The 17,726-nt window shown below is 38.3% G+C and overlaps 1 protein-coding gene across 2 annotated transcripts in view; it reads left to right on the top strand.

The window, feature by feature from the left end:
• Nucleotides 1-981: 981 nt before the first annotated feature.
• tnmd (tenomodulin) overlaps nucleotides 982-17,726 on the top strand; it is a 73,289-nt gene continuing 56,544 nt past the window's right edge. The window contains exon 1 of one of the 2 annotated variants that reach the window (XM_088597480.1): nucleotides 982-1,241. In XM_088597480.1, the coding sequence (XP_088453606.1) occupies nucleotides 1,233-1,241 (9 nt within the window). In that variant the 5' untranslated portion in view covers nucleotides 982-1,232. Of the gene's footprint in view, nucleotides 1,242-14,780; nucleotides 14,993-17,726 lie in introns of those variants that run through there. The other variant, XM_088597478.1, reaches the window with a different exon arrangement.

Raw genomic sequence — 17,726 nt, forward strand, 5'->3', positions numbered from 1 at the left:
CACCGTGATGAGTTGTTAAATATGATATTGCATCTGTCCATTATTCAGACACACTGGGATATGAAGAATCTGTCAGGCCTCCTGAATGAGAGGTGGGATAGAGATTTTTACCTTTCCACTGGTGGTATTTTGTATTTAGTGGTATTTCGTATTTTGACAGACTGCAGTCTTAAATGACTTACTCTCCTGAGATTCAAAAACCTAATAAAAAATAGAATTAGAATCATGCAAACCATAGCTTGATATAATATATATTAAATCATACCACACCTTGAAACATGAATCAATATTGATTAAAAAACTGGCTGGTTACAATTTCATTATACAGTATTTGTTGTTTTCCCATAGTTTCCCTAAAGCTATCCTTAATAACTTTTAACTTCAAACTGAATCCCCCAATCCTATAGGTCTTCATTTACATGATAGATAAGACTTGTATACATTTAGGCAAAACAAAATTCCCTTCTAATCAAATACTGTATATTTACAGAATGCAAAGTGAGAAAATCAGCCCAAGAAAGCACATGCTCCTGACTGCGCAATGTGTCAACTTCATCCGGGAAGCATTGTTCTGTCTCTCATTATGTCTGCGTGCCTGTATGCAGTGTTTGTGCTGTTGTGGGGGGGGGGGAGGCGAGGGAGTGTGCATTCTGTAAGTTAAAAGGAAACTTTGAAGGAGAATGACTTTAAGATTCCAGATCTAACTGGGTTCTTCTTCTTGACACAAATCCTCTGCTCTGAACAAGGCAGGCAGGCAGGAGGACTTAGGAATTCTCAGCTGAGTTAAGGGCAGTGCTAGTGCTCTGCATGCAAAGTTGGACAGACGTACAGCAGGCATATAAATACCACGCGAGGGTAGTGTGACCTTGATGGAAAGTGCGCTAACTCAGATGACACGAGACTCGTGAAAGTCAAATGCTTACTTGTGAGCTGCGGGAGCATTCTGGCTGACATGCCCAATCTGATGCAGTCCTGAGCCGAGCTAGGAGGAGAGAGCTGAGGGCTGTCTGCAAGAGTTTGGATTAGTTCCTGAGGCCCATTGCTCCTCAGGAGGAAGACCTCTCCTGCACACAAACCTCATCCATAATAAATCCCTGTATGCTGACCATCTAATACCCTGCATAGCGAATCGACCTAGCAGACCTGGAGACTGGAGCAAGGGTACACCACAGGTTTTTAACAGACAGCTGTTCTGCGGCGTTTCACTTCGCTCTGATTTTTCCCTGCAATGCATGCATACGGTATGTGATTATGACAGTATCTCCTGGAACAGGGCAGCATTTTCACAGGCACATCAAAATCAGACAATACAGTGAAAGCATAATGTTTTTTTTCATTGTGGTACAAATGGTATCTTCTATCAGTCTGTGACAGATTTAAAGTAACAATGAAAAAACTAGCACTATTAATCCATATGGCAGCATTTATAAATAATCTTTTATTGTATGTTTAAAAATCAGTGTGTCTATTCTGGCTGATTTTTTTTGTTTTCTCTTCATCTATCTTTCTTTTTCACCAAAAGAAATGTTGCAGTAATATTATTTTGGGCTTAAAAGGTTTTAAGGTAACCTACTCAGACATGTCAGGCAGACAGTCTCAGCCTTAGTTTCAAGTTCTTTCCATGAGCAAGAACATTAATACTGCCTGACTTCTTTAGGTTATTATGAATACAATAGCTTCCCAATCTGTTCATACTCGTGATGAAATGAAACAAGAAAATCCTGGTGTACATTCACTCTTGCTTGATAGACATGAGTGAAAAACTAAACACTTACAGTATATGACTTTCAACTTTCTTTTAATTAGTGATAGATAATAGTGATAATAGAGGTGAAACTCATACAAGCTCTCTGAGGCTTTGTACGACTACCAGATAATTAAATGGCACGAGAGGATTAAATCCACTATTTTCAATGGAGTTAAAGGGCACGAACAGATGTGTATTTAGATACTGTGTATTTAGAAATGTGTTAATTTTGCAGTTACTCTATTAGTATATTCAGTACAGCTTTAATGTATTTTTATCATATTAATTAATTGAAAAATATTGGTGTTTACCTGCATTATCTTTGCTAATTTACCTGTTAGTTACAATTTACAATATCAAGGTCTTCTGTACATCACAATGTGTGCACATCTGTGAAACAGAAGTAAATCCCACTGAGAAGTCAAGCTATTGTTTATGCACTTGTATAATGCTGTGATATTCTATTAATTTTCTCCTTAGCTATGTTTTCATTAGCAAATTAAAGATATGCACACAAACCCTAATAGCTCTGTATTTAATGCCTTAATTTCAGAGCTTCCTATTAACAGGATTCAGCTGAACATACAGCCTACAGGTAACTGAGCCGTTTACTAAAGGCGTGAAAGTCAGTATGGAGGAAAGATTGCTGTGCCTTAATTAGTGCTTACTTCTCTCAGCCAGAATACATTATGAGATCAAAACCAATAAACAGCCATGAAATACTACTTTGGAGACTTTAAATGAACATTCACACCTATGTGATGATGTTGCTTACATTAAAAATATTGTTCTTACTTCTTACTGTCTTTAACTATTAATTGCAATATCTCTTTACCTTGTTTATAGTTTACAAATTGGAATGTATAATTGTCTAAAATGTACCGTGAGTTGAGTACAGTGGCCCAAAAACCTATTTTCACACCAGGTATAAAGCTATTATCCATAGTCTATATTCTCATATTTCATATTACATTTTTGTTATTTTAAAGTTAATGGTTTTTCATCCTATCCTGAAGTTTTGTTTTCTAAAGTGGCTACAATAAGTATTCATGATTCTAGAGTACAAAAACACTGAAGCATGCCAGGTGTATGAATCCTAAAGGGAGCCAGTGCATACCACTGTAAAGTATTAGATAAACTGAATCTTGAACTCAAAAGCAGGAGAAGTCATTATCATACTTATGATATATGGACAACAATTTTGAGAGGAAGAAATTGCATTGGAAATGGAAATGCTAGCGGTTGTTTAAACTCAAATCCTTCAGCTTTTTAAATACAAGGGTCTGTCCAGAGTTTGAAGATCAGACTTTATCTTTGTGGAACATTAATATGAAAAGCAGGAAGAGCTCTCTCCTCAATTTTCTGATTCATTTTCTGGAAAAAATGTTGTTTGGGTGCCTGCAAAAACAGCACACATGACTGTGCAGATCAGAAAGTTTATTTGCATACTAATTATTCACATCTGTTCTCTTATCAAGGAAATCTAACTTATTTTCACAGCTTTGGCAGGAGTTGACTTTTTCTGCAGTTCTATAGTTACTTTTTCACTGTGGGTTTTCTAAATGCGTGGTTTGTTTGCCTTTGTAAGTGGAAAGAGAGTTCATGGTTCATTAACGGTGCATTGCTCTGCTCGCACTCTTGAACACCTTTATATATAGTAAACAGAGAAGCATTAATAATGCAACAAATACTCTTGGTTACAATACTCATTTATTGCATTTTTAATAACTCTCGGCAGTGATAGATACTAGTGCTTTGCAAATGTTTTCAGCTCCCTGGAAAGTTTCCACTTTCTGTTACAGTATGAGCTTCTAATTATGACATTCTCAAATACTGTGGGACTTTATATTTAGAATCTAAACAGGTCCTACAAAGGGCTGTGGGAGTGTAGAACAATCTACCCAGCCAGGCTGTTGAAGCTGGTACCCTGCCTTGATTCATGCAACAGTTGGATAAGATCCTCAGACCACTTACAGTAGCTACTAATTATTAAGTGGCCTAGATGGGGTGAATGCCCTCCTACTCTTATTTGTAATGTTTCTTACGTCCTTATAAGATAAGATCACTTTATTGGCCATATACAATTTCTTTCATTTAGGAACTTGTCTTTTCGCATACCCCAGTTTGCTCTCCACAAGACACAGAGGCACACAGACAGGGAGAGAGAAGCTTGGGGTCAGAGCGCAGGGTCGGCCATTTATAAGGCGCCCCTGGAGCAGCTGAGGTTAAGGGCCTTACTCAGGGGCCCAACATTGTAGGATTCCTCTGCCAGCTGCGGGATACAAACCAGCAACCTTCCAGCCGCAGATCCTTAGCCACAGAGCCACCTATCTAAAGCACTGATTAAGTATTCTGAATACCCACATTCCTGAGTGGAGTCATGCCTTGAATGAGCTTTTAAGAGGAGCCCTGGCTTCCATCTGGAAAGAAGAATCTAGAGACTAACAGGAGGATCCCAGGACTGATCAGCCATTGCCCTGAACAGTTTAGTGAATTTGCATCTCCATTTTCTTTCTGGCTCCTTCTCGGTGCCCTCTTCAAAGCATGATAGCCCTGATAAGTCTTCTCTGGCCTGCCAACTACTTTTCATTCATGTTTGCTTCATTTAACTTAGCACTCTTCAAAAAATGACAGTCTTATAATCAGGACTCCCCTCCGTATAGTGACTTATGTTCATTTTATCTTTCCTTTAATGGTTTTAACTTGCGTTGACATGAATTTACGGTAGCATGATGGGAGATAATAAAACCAAATTCGCAAGACCTCCGTAGTGCCTGAATACACCCCATTAAGCTGGTAATAAATGCTTTCATTTTCAAGCTTCAAGCACTGCAATATGAACTTTAAATATTGCAGATTTCTGTGAAATCCAGGGTTGGGTTGAAAAGCTCTGAGCAGGCCATAGATGGGACACCGAGAGCTGGAATGGAGAACAAGAATGAAAAAGTCAAGCGTTGTCCTGTCATTCAGGTTTTTGATGCTGGAAACCACTGAACTCAACTTGGAAGTTTTGTCTAGTATTACGATTTCAGTGACAGCCTGATCTACTGTACCATGATGTGCATGTAAATGATTAATCAAGGAACAAAGAACCTAGAATACTGTGTGAGTGAACTGACTGTGACTACTGCGGGCATCACTGGTCTCTGGTCCCTGGTGATCCTAGCTCTTTTGACCCAGAGGTTTTCATGCTTTCCTTGCAATCTGCTTGTTTACCTGTAAGGTTTCCTCTCCTCTGCTCCGGGAGGTGAGCTGGTGTCCGCGGAATGGAATGCAGGATGTAGTCGTACTGTAGTCCGTCATGCAGGGAAGGGTTGCAACAGGCAAAGGTGCTGCATTGTGCTTAATGCTTCTGTAACTTAAAATGCCACAGAACTGAACTGTTATCCCTCTATTCCCTCATATGTCCCTATACAGTACGATTAACATGTTCAACCTTAAAAAAAGTTTTCATTAAAACTCAGAACGTCCCACTAATCACAGTCTAATTATATCACAGAGCAATTACACAGCAATTATATCGCTCTATTCTAGCTGAATCGAGCAAATTTATAAAAGAGGGTACATGCGGGTTGATTAAAATTATACATGAGATAATCTGAATGAGGAAATGTTATAAAGTTTAATACTCTGTGTGCTCTCCACACCACTGCATATTTTAATCATTTTAATTCTGTTTGATTAAATTCACTCATAAATTGGTTGAGACTGGAGTAGATTTTCACCGGCCCCCCTTCCAGTCCCAACAATGTGGGGAATAAATTGCTTTTACAAAGACAGCACTTGTCACAGTTCACTCTTAATGTGGTCACATCTTCAGGAGGGTGTTAATAAACCTCGCACTGTGTCGCCACCACTTACAGCATGTTCAGGAGTTCAATTAAACCAGCGCCTTTGCTGCGCAGCACCTTTCTTCTGTGCCTGTTCTTTCAAGAAGGAGGACCTGTGGTACAGCTCCTTGAGTGTTAGAGACAGTCTAGAGACTTGTAGGATATTTATGACAAAAGACATGTACATCAGTGGTCCTGTTTAGAATAATTTACGTAATGTAACGTACGTACAGTAGCCCTGCTTAGACAAACAGTCCCTCACAACTTGGTCACATACAACCCTCTGTACCAAACTCATGGCAAACAAACCACTTTCTTTGACATCGATACAAGTTGGATGTCATGTTACATAGAAATCAAATAATCAGTGTAATACAGATGCTTGTTTTATTGGCCGGTGTAGGGATACAGGGATTCACAGCACAGACCAGCAAAGGTTTGAGATACTGTAAGTTAAATTGTGACAAAAATTGCCATTTCCGGAGAACACTGACGGAGACACACAGAATGTGTATTTCCCACAGTGTTACAGGGTTTTGCTGTTACCATGTATGGGTGTTGGAGTGAGCACTCCACTTATGGCCCCATGGTTGTTCCTGATGATGTCATCCTGCCTTTCAGCCATTCCTGAGGTCTCACGGACAACAACAGGTGTCTGGTTAAAATGCCCTTAAGCCAGGCAAGGAATAATGACCGCAGGCCAGAGTTATGTATGTCAATGTCAAATGTAAATAATTAATATCGCTGTCTATCTACACCTCATAAGCATACATTTATCATGCAGTATTGCATATCTCATGCTTTTGAATATACCATGGTTTACTGGCTAGATCTCTGTATTAAGACCTTCTTTAAGCAAAAATTTTATTTCAAGCCACGATGAAGCAGCAGCACAATTTATCCTTGATTTACCCTTAAGTGTATCGAACTGAGAAAGCAAATCCAGAATGGTCCTTTGATCGAATGTTGTTTTTTCTTCCTTTTTTTCTGAGAATAATTTATATGCAAAAGCCTAGGCATGGTCATGATCAGATCAAAAACCGTCCTGCTGTCTGAAACTGCTTTCACATTAATGCTGGCTGGGGCCCATCTGTCAGCCTCAATTGATCACATCACACATTGGTCACAAAGTGCTCTTATTTCTATTATTACTCTCATGGCCCAGTTCAATGCAGCAGGGGGAATGTGGCTGCGCACAGACTGTCACATCTTTGAGCGCTGTGCGATTCCTCGTTTAGCTTGCTTTGTCTTTGACCAGATGTGTGCTGGAGCAATCAATTTGCAGGTGTGGCCTCCAACAATGAAACAATGGAGTCTATCCCTGATGTAAAAACATTCCTTTGCAGAACTGCTCAGTTAAGATAAAACAATTTGTCACAACAGAGAAACTTTTTTTTTTCTCCAGTTCATTGACAACATCTCTTTGGCTTATAGTCATGCAGAGTTAATTCATCTTGGCTTTGTTTTCTCTTAAGTCCACATCTATGTAATCTTTGCTCATTGAATACTCATTCTTTGCCATAAATCTTAATGCCTTTATTTTATTTGTGGAAATTTGAAATATCATAAAAGTCTCATTGTTGATCAATGCCATTGTTTGTTATCTGAAAGCATTTTCCCATTTTGGGGGAATTGCAGTTTTGTTAAGAATATTATTTTTATCTCCTAAAGATATATGTAAATATTAAAGCTTGGTGGAAGTGCTTAGACATTGATCTTAATTGGTAGATTTTCTTTTGCTAGCTTTCTATAATTCCTTTTAGAAATATGTTGATTGCTTGTTTAAAATCTTTATTTCCTAATAATTCTTTTATGTCCCTATTCCAGTAGTCTTTTGTAGAAAAAAAATGTCACTGTAAATAATTCTGATCATGAAAATTCACTTTACATAATACAAATTGATTGAACTGATAAGATATTTTTATTATTCCTGTTGGTCAGGCTGGGAACGCTTCCAGAATCAGTACATTGAGAGCAGTAGTAGTACTCGTGTTGTAAAAGCATTATTTCGATCTCTCTCCATTTTGCACACACTTTTATATTATTGTTTATAGAGACCCATTGGCTGTGCCAAGTGTAGTTGAAGAGTATAAATAAAAGGGAATGTAAAGTGGCCAAAAATCGATTTTAAAATCCAATTATTTTCTTGTTCTCTGTTGGGCTGGAGACATTTTGAAGAATTTCTGGCAAAAAAATCCTCATTTTCTTCTTCAGCTTTTTATACAGCCCTTTCTTTTCAAAGGTGAAGTGTAGAGCTTGCAGCTTGAAATGTTTGATCAGACCGGGTCAGATCTTGACTTGATAACTCTGCTAAATTTTGTGGGTTTTTTTATTTAATTTATTAATTTTCTGTTTCTTACACAGTCTGAGCGCTGTCAGATTTAAGGGCATGAACGTAAAATTGCAGACCCAAGAGCACTGCAAATCCAGACACTGCCCGTGTTACGGACATTAACGAGAGTGACTCATCAGTGACGACAGCGATAACGACAGAACCAGCAGTGTCAGCCTCCTCTGCCTGCTCATGATGGCTGATTCATTTTTCTCAGTTGTTGTTTTATTGCCATCTTTGCAGTGAATGGCAGGGCACTGTGGCTGTGTAAGAAGCAAGCTGAGCAGACAAGCAGTTTTTTTTCAGGTTCATCCAAGGCGGTGACATGTACCACAGACTGTGAAGACCCAGCATACAAGTTCTGCCATCTGTGCTGTGCTGTGACTGAGCAGGAAAGGCAGTCTTGACAAATCACTGCCAGCAGGTGTCACTGCTGAGCTTGGGAATGGGCCGGGTTGAGGCCAAGAGACCTTCAGAAACTCCAGATGGACTATATAGAAAATCTATTTTCTTAAAGCCCTTTCTTTTGTCGTGCACTTATGATCCTTGAAATCAATCTCAGTTGCTTCCAAATTGTTTTCTAATGTAATTATGGTTTTGTACGCATTTGTGCCCGGGTGTCTCAAACTGCTAACATCTAGTATGAATTCTCCCTATATTGTATGTTTTTTGTAGGGAAACAAGAAATAAAGCTCAGATCATACAGAAATTAATTATCTGTGAAGTGTAGATATTGCATATAAGAGCTCCGGAGAAATGTAAAGCGGAAAAGCCTTTAAATGGACTCTTTACACATGCTAAAGGGAGGACAATCCAAGATTGTTAATTATGATAACAATAGCATCACTGGTCTGAACGTTTCAAACATTCTCATTAAGGCATGTCTGTCAGGGTCATTAACAGAATACTGTGCAAGGCTCATAATTAGTTGGAGTTTCTAATGTACCAGACATGCAGTTCGGTGAAGCACTAAGGGAGTCGAGGAAAAATCCGTCTGGCTTTACTCTGGGTGGTCTGGCCTGCGTGGAACCGCAGAGCGGAGCTCTCTGGGAGAGTGAGTTCTGACACAGGAGAATAACCTGGGCTAATCTGAGGTCACTGCAGCATTTCTGAGTTGAATTAATCCCAGGCAGTTTTCTCTCCTCGTTAAACTGTATAGTGTCCATTCCTTGTGGAGCATCAATTGACATCTCACACTTTCTTGTGCCGAATTCTGTCACCAGCAGAGGGTATGACTCATCGCTTCATTAAGGCTGACTTTCTGTGTTTTTTCACAGCTTCTTTCTAGCCCAAATTGGTTAAATTTGGACCATTTACCTTCTAGTTTATCCTTTACCCTTACGTTCTATGGGGTGATCACTAGCTCGTCACTCTTCTTTTGGACATCCCAGGCTGCTGCAGTCAGCCTCTTACAGATGGCATGGGTGTGGGTAAGAAACGTGTTTTGTGGCAGTGGTGCTTTCTTTTTTTCTGGTACCCTTTACTTGATCAAATGTAGATTTACTAAGGAAAACCTGTGAAGGCTCTCCCCTGGCAACTAATTTATTGTACACTGTACACAATAAATTATTTACAGACTTTTGATGATGCCCTGTGCACCAGTTTTCAGAATCCTGTGTGCGATGTAAATTCAATATATATACAGTAAATCTATACCATGCATATTTTCATTGTTTCACCACAGAATGTAGATCTTTACAGGATAGTAGGAGGTTTGTCTCTGAACCATGAAGAACCGAGTTTATATGCTGTATCTGCCGTGCAATTCAATATCATCTATAATAGGAATAAATCCCAAGCAGTTATAGCATCAGTAATTCTCCGCTTAGCAGAGGATAGGACATTAGCTGTGCACTGAATAAATAATTCAGTAAACAAATCACCTATTTTTTAATTTAATCACATCCCTAAACTCTTAGACGTTTTATCAAAAACATAAAATTCTTCATGGCCAATTCATCAAAAAGGAATAGATAAAATGGAAAACACATGTTGAAGCAACATAGAAATTTATTAATCTGCAGAAAAACATCTTGTTAATGAAGATTCAAAAGGATAAGCACACAGAGTATGAAGAAACAATCATTTACTTTTACCCCATGTTATTCCACAGCATGCACTGGTCCTCCACAGCTTATACTATAAAGAGGCTACAGCAGGACACTGCCTCAGTATGGAAGCTTAATAGCATGTAACAGGCAAAAACATTGTGTGGTAAATAATATATTTCTCTCTCCACTAGATTTGGTGAATTGGTTTTCTTTTATGGTTGGATTGTTCACATTAAAGTCTTATTTATTATTTGATTTATTATTACAGTGTAGTTCTCCTGCACTCACAGAGCATTCCCACCATGATCAAAGATGGTAACAGTCTTTTCCATTAAAACACTGTATGCAAAAACATTTGTAATGTAAATCATAGAGTCATCGCAGTCTTAAAGGTTAAATTTCTAGTTGAGATTTATTATCTTCCAGAGCAGATGAAACAGTGGGAAGTAGGAATTGAGATGTCCAAGGAATAATTTTTTTGTACTCCGTGCTTTCATCTGCTGTATTTATGGTAAAATAGAACAATTTTCCTGTGGTCTTTTAGAAAATGGGAAAGGACAAGATACTGTATGTTCTTCCTTCACTTCCTTCTAAAGATCACCAGTATTCTTCTTCTGTTCTCTGCTCTTAATTCTGTTCACATCAGAACACAATCGTCAAGTGCTACTTTCATCTTTTAACTTCAAAGAGAGCAAACTCACGGTTTGAAAGGCCATTACCAAACGCCAGTTGTGAATCGAAAAATTATAACAATAACTATGAGAGTGGCGGCTAAATTGCAAGAAAGAAAAGTGGTTAATTCTAGAGATCTGTCTGGAATTTATGACAATACAATATATACAAATAATGTTATCATAAAGAGAAATTTTAAATAGCTGGTCAGGAAAACTGAAATGCTTAAAAAACATGAAGCACAACAAGTGAATATAGCCAAGACAGATTTGCTGCTCAGTTATTATCAAATCAAATGCTGTAAATGTAAAGTTTGATCAAATGTATTCAGTTAGACTTGACATTAGATAAGGCCTACATTAGCACTTGGCATAGCTATGGTTTTTAATAGAGTCTGATTAAAATGTCTCCTGCGATTGGCGTCCCTTCCAGGGTGTATCTTGTCTTGCGCCTATTACTTGCCAGGAGAGGTTTTGGCTCCCTGCGACCCTGTATTAGATAAAGCAGTTAGAAAATGGATGGATGGGTAATTGAAGGGATGGATGTTTTCTCATCATCATACTTACAGGTAGAGAAAGTATGCTTGGATCCCAGGTTGCATTAGGGAATCAATGTGAAAGTGAAAGAACGAGTTGAGAACAGTGTTAATTCTGAGTTGCAGAATCTGTCCAACCTCTACAACACAGCAGCTGTTAGGATACTTTAAGGAATGCAAAACAAGCTTTAGAAATGGACTAACACCATGACTGTGAAAATGGTTCATAGATTTGTGAAGCAGTTTATCAAAACTGTATTGCATTATATAGCCGAAGAGAGATAAACTAATTCAGTAAGCTGATATACAAAACCAAACCAAAGCTAAGAGAAACATGAACATTCTAAGCTGATGAAGCCTCAATGTTCTTGTAATGACTGCTTTCATATCCTAGGTAACTCTGTGCCATTTTTGTAACCTTGGTTGTAAATTAAACAAGGATAATGGAACTTGGTTAAGCCATTATTCAATTAGAAACTACATAGCTAATTAGAAAAGTGATAAATTACATTGATCATTCTTCATGTAAGATTAAAATATAGCTGCTTGCAATGTAGGATTCCCTTGCTAATTCTCATCTGACAAAGAGAGCAAAAATATGACTACATTAAAATAATTTAGGGGTCTCACTTCAATAAAAAGATACCACAGTTACTGAAAGCTGTCTAGAACAGTCCTTGTCATCATTCAGTTTTTTTTCTTGAAATACTGCTGTCTAGGGTTATTATCATTAACGTTTAATTTAGAGGGCTGTTTTCCCTATATTCCAAACAAGTCTGGTTTTATTTGTTCCGCTGTTACTGCTTGTGCCCCAAGCTCTATCAAAAATGCATAATAAACACTAATTTGAAATTATGAAGAAACAACAAATGAAAATTAATGGGTATGAAGAAACTAAAATCAGCCTACAAGAGCAGGCTCGATAACACATGCATTGCTCAACACTCGTTCAAGTTATTCAGTCTCTGACTGTCTGTTAGCATAACAGCTATGTGTCTTTATTACCAAAATACATTCAAAAGCTTTTTGTCATCTTTCCTGCCCTGTTATTAACAATTGAGTCAACAGGGGAAGACCTAATCAGAGTGTACAGAATCCATAAGGTTCGAAAACTACAAATACTATCTATGGGAGCAAACGTTTTGTAATTGTTTTTTGAAAAAGAAACATTTTATGTTCCTGCTGACATCTTTCAGTTTTTTGTTTTATATCCTTTTAACATGATATCATAGAATTTAGGAGTGATTTGCTGATCATGCATCCAGGAGTGAAGTCCTAGTCCTCTGGTCTGAACAGCAGCACGTACAGTCCATGAGCACAGAACCAATCACCATATCAGTTGTCAGGACTGCACATAAAAGCTTGGCACCAGGCCAGTCTCGCCTTACAGTAGAGACCTTAGATAAATATTTAATCACATGCAAACAAAATGCATACACTGTATATATAAATAAATAAACCCCCTTTTCATTTTATTTTGAAGAGGAAGCTTAATCGACAAATCTCGATAGATTTTCTGCAGCTCCCGCTGCAATGAAGCCCTAGTTGCTTAGAAACTGTTTATGTGTTTCTATCAGAGCCCCTTTTCAGCCTTTTATTTTTATTTATGTATCTAGCGAGCTATACATATCTGAGTCCTGGAGAGGCAAAAAAATAACGGTATATTTTTTCCTGACATTTCTTGTTTGCTATACATTTCTACAGTGAAACTGCTGAATTATTACTGTAATTTTGCTAGCAGCTGTGTACCTGCTGTCAGCAGACTTTGAAAAGACAGATGGGCATATCTGTTGGGGCTTTTTTCCCTGATCAAAATCATTTATAATTCATAATCCAATTAATTCATTAGTTACCCACAAAGATGTTGTTTAACTTTTATTTTAAAATTAATTAAATGAAATTGGACTTTTAGATGGGCTGGCGTTTTACATTGGACCTGAATTTCATGTGTTTCATTTGTGATTTTTGTGATGTCAAATTTGTGCACAATGCTCACTAATAATTGTGCGCCCTCTAGTGGCGGAATTAAAACACGTTTTGTAAGGTTACTCAGCGGGTTAGGAGGTAAACATTAACTGTAGTGGCAGGATAACAACCACTAATGCCAACTGAAATTGGCTAATTATATTCTGATCTTAGAGTACCTTAGTCCCTTTGGCAAAATCAGCACTGCTACTTTAACAATACTGTGTCTGATTAATGGGATGTCGAACTTGAGTGATGTCTTTCGTCTCACACCCATGATTGTGATTAGGTGACAACAAAAGAACTGACTTCAGATTCATTTACAACTAAATTTGTTTTCAAATGTTTGTTTGGAGGACCAATCTTCTTTAATATTACAGTCCAAACAATGACTTTTGAACATTCTTTCCCTCGTATGTAATTTTCCACAATTTAAACTACATATCAACACAATCAGCCATTCAGTAAATTACACAATATAAAAAGTATCTGTGTGGGAAAGGAAAGCAAATGAGTGCATATACTGTATATATATATACATCTTCTCACTTACTAAATGAACACCAGGTGCTGAAAGAACTAGAAAAATTGCACATTAATTAAAACTGCAAAACCAGTTCTTACTGCAGCAGCCTAACAGATAGGCATTGCGAATCTCGGCAAACAATAAACAGTAAAGAGGAGGAATCCAGGGCGGCTAGTTGAGAAACAGAGACTGGACGCCTGTGTGAAATCAAGCGGCCCTCAGAGAGAGAGACGTTGCCGACCGCTGTACGGGTCAGTGTTCCCTCTGGGGAAGGTCCCACGCAGGAAGAGCTTGACAGGGCAATCAGTTCCACGACATTGCAATGACCATGTTGCTGCAGATTGCCCACCTTATTATTATTAATAATATTTATTTTAATAATAATTAATAACTGCTAACACTTATTTAGCGCCTTACTTTCGGATAAGACGTAAAACTGAGGTCCTGACTCTCTGTGGTCATTAAATATCCCAGGACGTTTCCTCCTAATAATAATCCCCATCTATGAATTGGCTACATTACTCTGCTCTCCTCCCCACTGATAGCTGATGTGTGGGGAGCGTTCTGGTGCACTATGGCTGCCGTCGCATCATCCGGGTGGGGCTGCACACTGGTGGTGGTGGAGGGGAGTCCCCATTACCTGTAAAGCGCTTTGAGTGGAGTGTCCAGAAAAGCACTATATTAGTGTAAGCAATTATAATTAATTAATTGCAAGGTGAGCTCCCTCTGCTGGCCCAGCAGCAACCTTAGTTTTTCCCAGAAAGTCTCTCATCCAAGTATTGGTCAGGCTCACACCTACTGAGCCTCAGTGGATAGTGGATAATGAGTTGCGAGTTGCAGGGTGATATGGCCGCTGGTTTAACCTTTCCCAAAACTGTGCCATTGACTCATATCATACACATGATTTGCAAGACAAATATCTTAATCCAAGCCTTTAAAGTTATTTTTAGTTCAAAATATATTGTGTGCAGTAAAAATATTTACTATTCTTTTCTGTTTTAAACAATTCTGGTTTGTAGCCAATGTGGTGATTATGTTGAAGTGACGCAGCTCCACACAGCGCTGTGTTTCTGAATTGACGCTTGTTGAACCTCACTCACCTTACATCTCCAGCCTAGAGAATTAGTTTGGCCTGGTTCCCACGTACATAAGAGCACCCAACTTTGAAACGCAGGTTTACCTGTTGTGCCCATTTAACTCTACCGTTTCTGTCCAACACTTCTCAGTGAATGACACTAGTATTAGTTTTTTTATGCGTTTGTGTGTCTGAGCTCATCTCAGCTGTTGGAAAAACTTTATATCCGCTCTGTCCTTGCAGTGCTCGTAAACGCAGGGTGAGTAGCGTTTACTATTGTTTGCTTTTTAAATTGGTTTTAAATAATTGTCACCCGTCTTGAAACGCACATTAATACAGTATTATTTATTTATGGTCTTCAGCTTTGCGAACGACAGATTTTTTAAACCTCTGGGAATCGGCGTTCTCGTTCATTTGCTCGTTGTTTTTATTTTGCACCCAACTTGTGGATAAATAACCGACTAGCTGTTTACAGTATATTTCTCTCCAGAAGTGAATGTGCTTCAGTCCCATTGCGTCGTTTCTCCAAATAGTCAATGGACGCCGTCCAGAAAAGAAGACTGGTAATGAAGCTCCGGGCTGCAGTAGCAACTGCGTGCATCATCGCCTTTAAAAAATGCCGAGACTGATCCACAGCAGCGAAGGAACTCAATGAGTTGTGTGGCCAGGCTTAACCAACAGCTGTTGCCTTTACATCTTTTTTTAGTGCCCTTCAGAAATTAACTATACTGTACACTACGCATCAGTTAGTAAAATGCTGCATAACATTTCTGCTGTAGCTTAATCCTTTGTCATCACCTTGAGAAGTTGAAGTTTTATTAAGTAAAGTGCCACTATTTAAAATACGGCTTTTCTAAGACAAAGGTGTTAAAGAGATAGCAGGTGTGATTCTAGATAGCAATTTAAACTGTCTCTTTTCGGTCTTTCCTCACTCGGCGGTCTCTCAGTGAATGTAAATGTTAATTAACTTTACTTGTGTAACATGGCTGTAATCGCTGTTTGATCATGAGTTACAGACGGCACTGCTGTCTGCAGCTCCCAGCTCGCACATTCCCGCAGGCACCTGTGCCAGGAGACTGGATACACGTTGCCCTTTCCAGCTCTTTACTAGGGGTTTGGTTTAGGGATGATCTCCGTAACAACAGCATTGTAGCAATTGAAGGTTACTTTAATACACTTAAAATAGTCCAATTTGTTTATTTGTATTAGCATTGTAATGGAAAAAAAGTTATTTTCTGAAATGGTTATTTGTTAAAGTTTGGTTTAGGTTTAGGTTTGAGTATCACAGATTTGGGACGTTTTTTGACGGGATTTTTTTCACTTTCTTGAGATCTTCCCGTCATTTTTCAAGGTTTGCGTTTTTCATGCTTAATCACACAGTGAATCAGTATGCAAACACATTTTAAAGAAGTCAATATACGAATCAGGCAGGAAATTGCAAAAAGCCCACAGCACGCGGCTTTACACTCACACTGAGAATTAGGAAATGAATAGAGAAATTATGTTAGATTTAGAGAGCCATAATCCACAATTCTATTCATTCCCTGTCAGTTCAAAGAGTCTAACTGGAAACAAGGCAGCACCGTTCTGTACATTTATTTATTTAATTTGTTTGTTTGCTTAAAAATACCCAGAGGTGACATGAAAGGAGCAGACTCCTGGTTCACCCTCACTGTCATATTTACAGTCCAACCTGTCTCACTCCACTACACTTTTGCTGTCATTGGATGGCCCTGCCAACATCAAATAAGAGAAATCGCTCCAAGCAGCTTCATTCCTAGCAAACAATCATCACTGCTGCTCCTCCTTTCTTGTCAGCTGTATTTTTATGGCCCGTTCTGATGCAAACACCAAATGGATCTATCTAAACTGAAGGTCTGAGGGGGCATTTTTTGCTGACCATCTATTCTCCCTAGAGGGTCACTACCCCACCAGCTGGCCATTAATTTTCATAATTCTTAAAGTAAAGCAAAGAAGCATCTTAGAAAATAATGATCTCCAGAAATAAATCCAGAAATAAGCAAGAATGCGTTACTGTACAGTAAAATACACAAATTTTGGTGGCCAAAGCTTGATTGTGACTTGAAAAGATTTAATGGTGGGATACCTGAAGGGCTGGAAACAGAATTTATTCCTAGAACAAAGACTGATTGATTCGCTCATTTCTCATAAAGGCATTTCTGAGAATTTTATCACACACACACACAAAATAAAAGCTTTTTCAAATGTTCCCATATATTTGGCATTTAAATGAGTATCTGGACTAGAGAGGTACAGGTACTCACTTCCAAGAAAGCAATCTGGAAGGATCTGTTTGGTTGACTCTGCTTTAAATATGGTAAGTAGCAATTTTCATGTCACATTTCCAGTGCTGAATGTTTTAATGTCAAGGCAATTTTTTTGTGTATAGTAACAGATTTTTAATTCTGCAGATTGTTTTTTGTGCCCTGTGTAGGAGTAGACTTTTATATTTCCACATCTCTTCTGCCTCCACTAAGTCTCCAATAAAATGCATTTCATTACAAATGTGTATGATGACAAGCAACACATCTTCACTTCCTCTTCTGTAATGCAATGCTAAAGTGCTCCTCGTAGTGCAGTTTAATACATAATACAATCACAACACATAAAGAGCCATTCACAGCTGCACTGGGTCAGTGTTCTCACTGAAGTTTAGTTTATCATCTGCATTTAAAAAGGAGGCAAATTAATTCACTAGTACAAAGCAAACCACTGCCATGGTAGGTGCATGCAGTATGTTGGGGTCAAAGCTGGGTGAATAGATTAACTGCACCTATTTATATAACATATTTCACACAGTCTTCAAAGTCTGATGTGTATTACATCTGAATATGTTATATACACATATATTGAGCATCCAAAGAGACAAATCTCTCTGTTCATGCAGTTATGGGTTTAGAAAAATAAAGGGTATGGACTTTGGTGATTGATTAGGTGTCTTTGGTGTTGCATTAGCGCTGAATGACATGATT

Source organism: Lepisosteus platostomus, chromosome 10 (assembly GCF_059453375.1).
Source record: "Lepisosteus platostomus isolate fLepPlt1 chromosome 10, fLepPlt1.hap1, whole genome shotgun sequence".
NCBI lineage: Eukaryota > Metazoa > Chordata > Actinopteri > Semionotiformes > Lepisosteidae > Lepisosteus > Lepisosteus platostomus.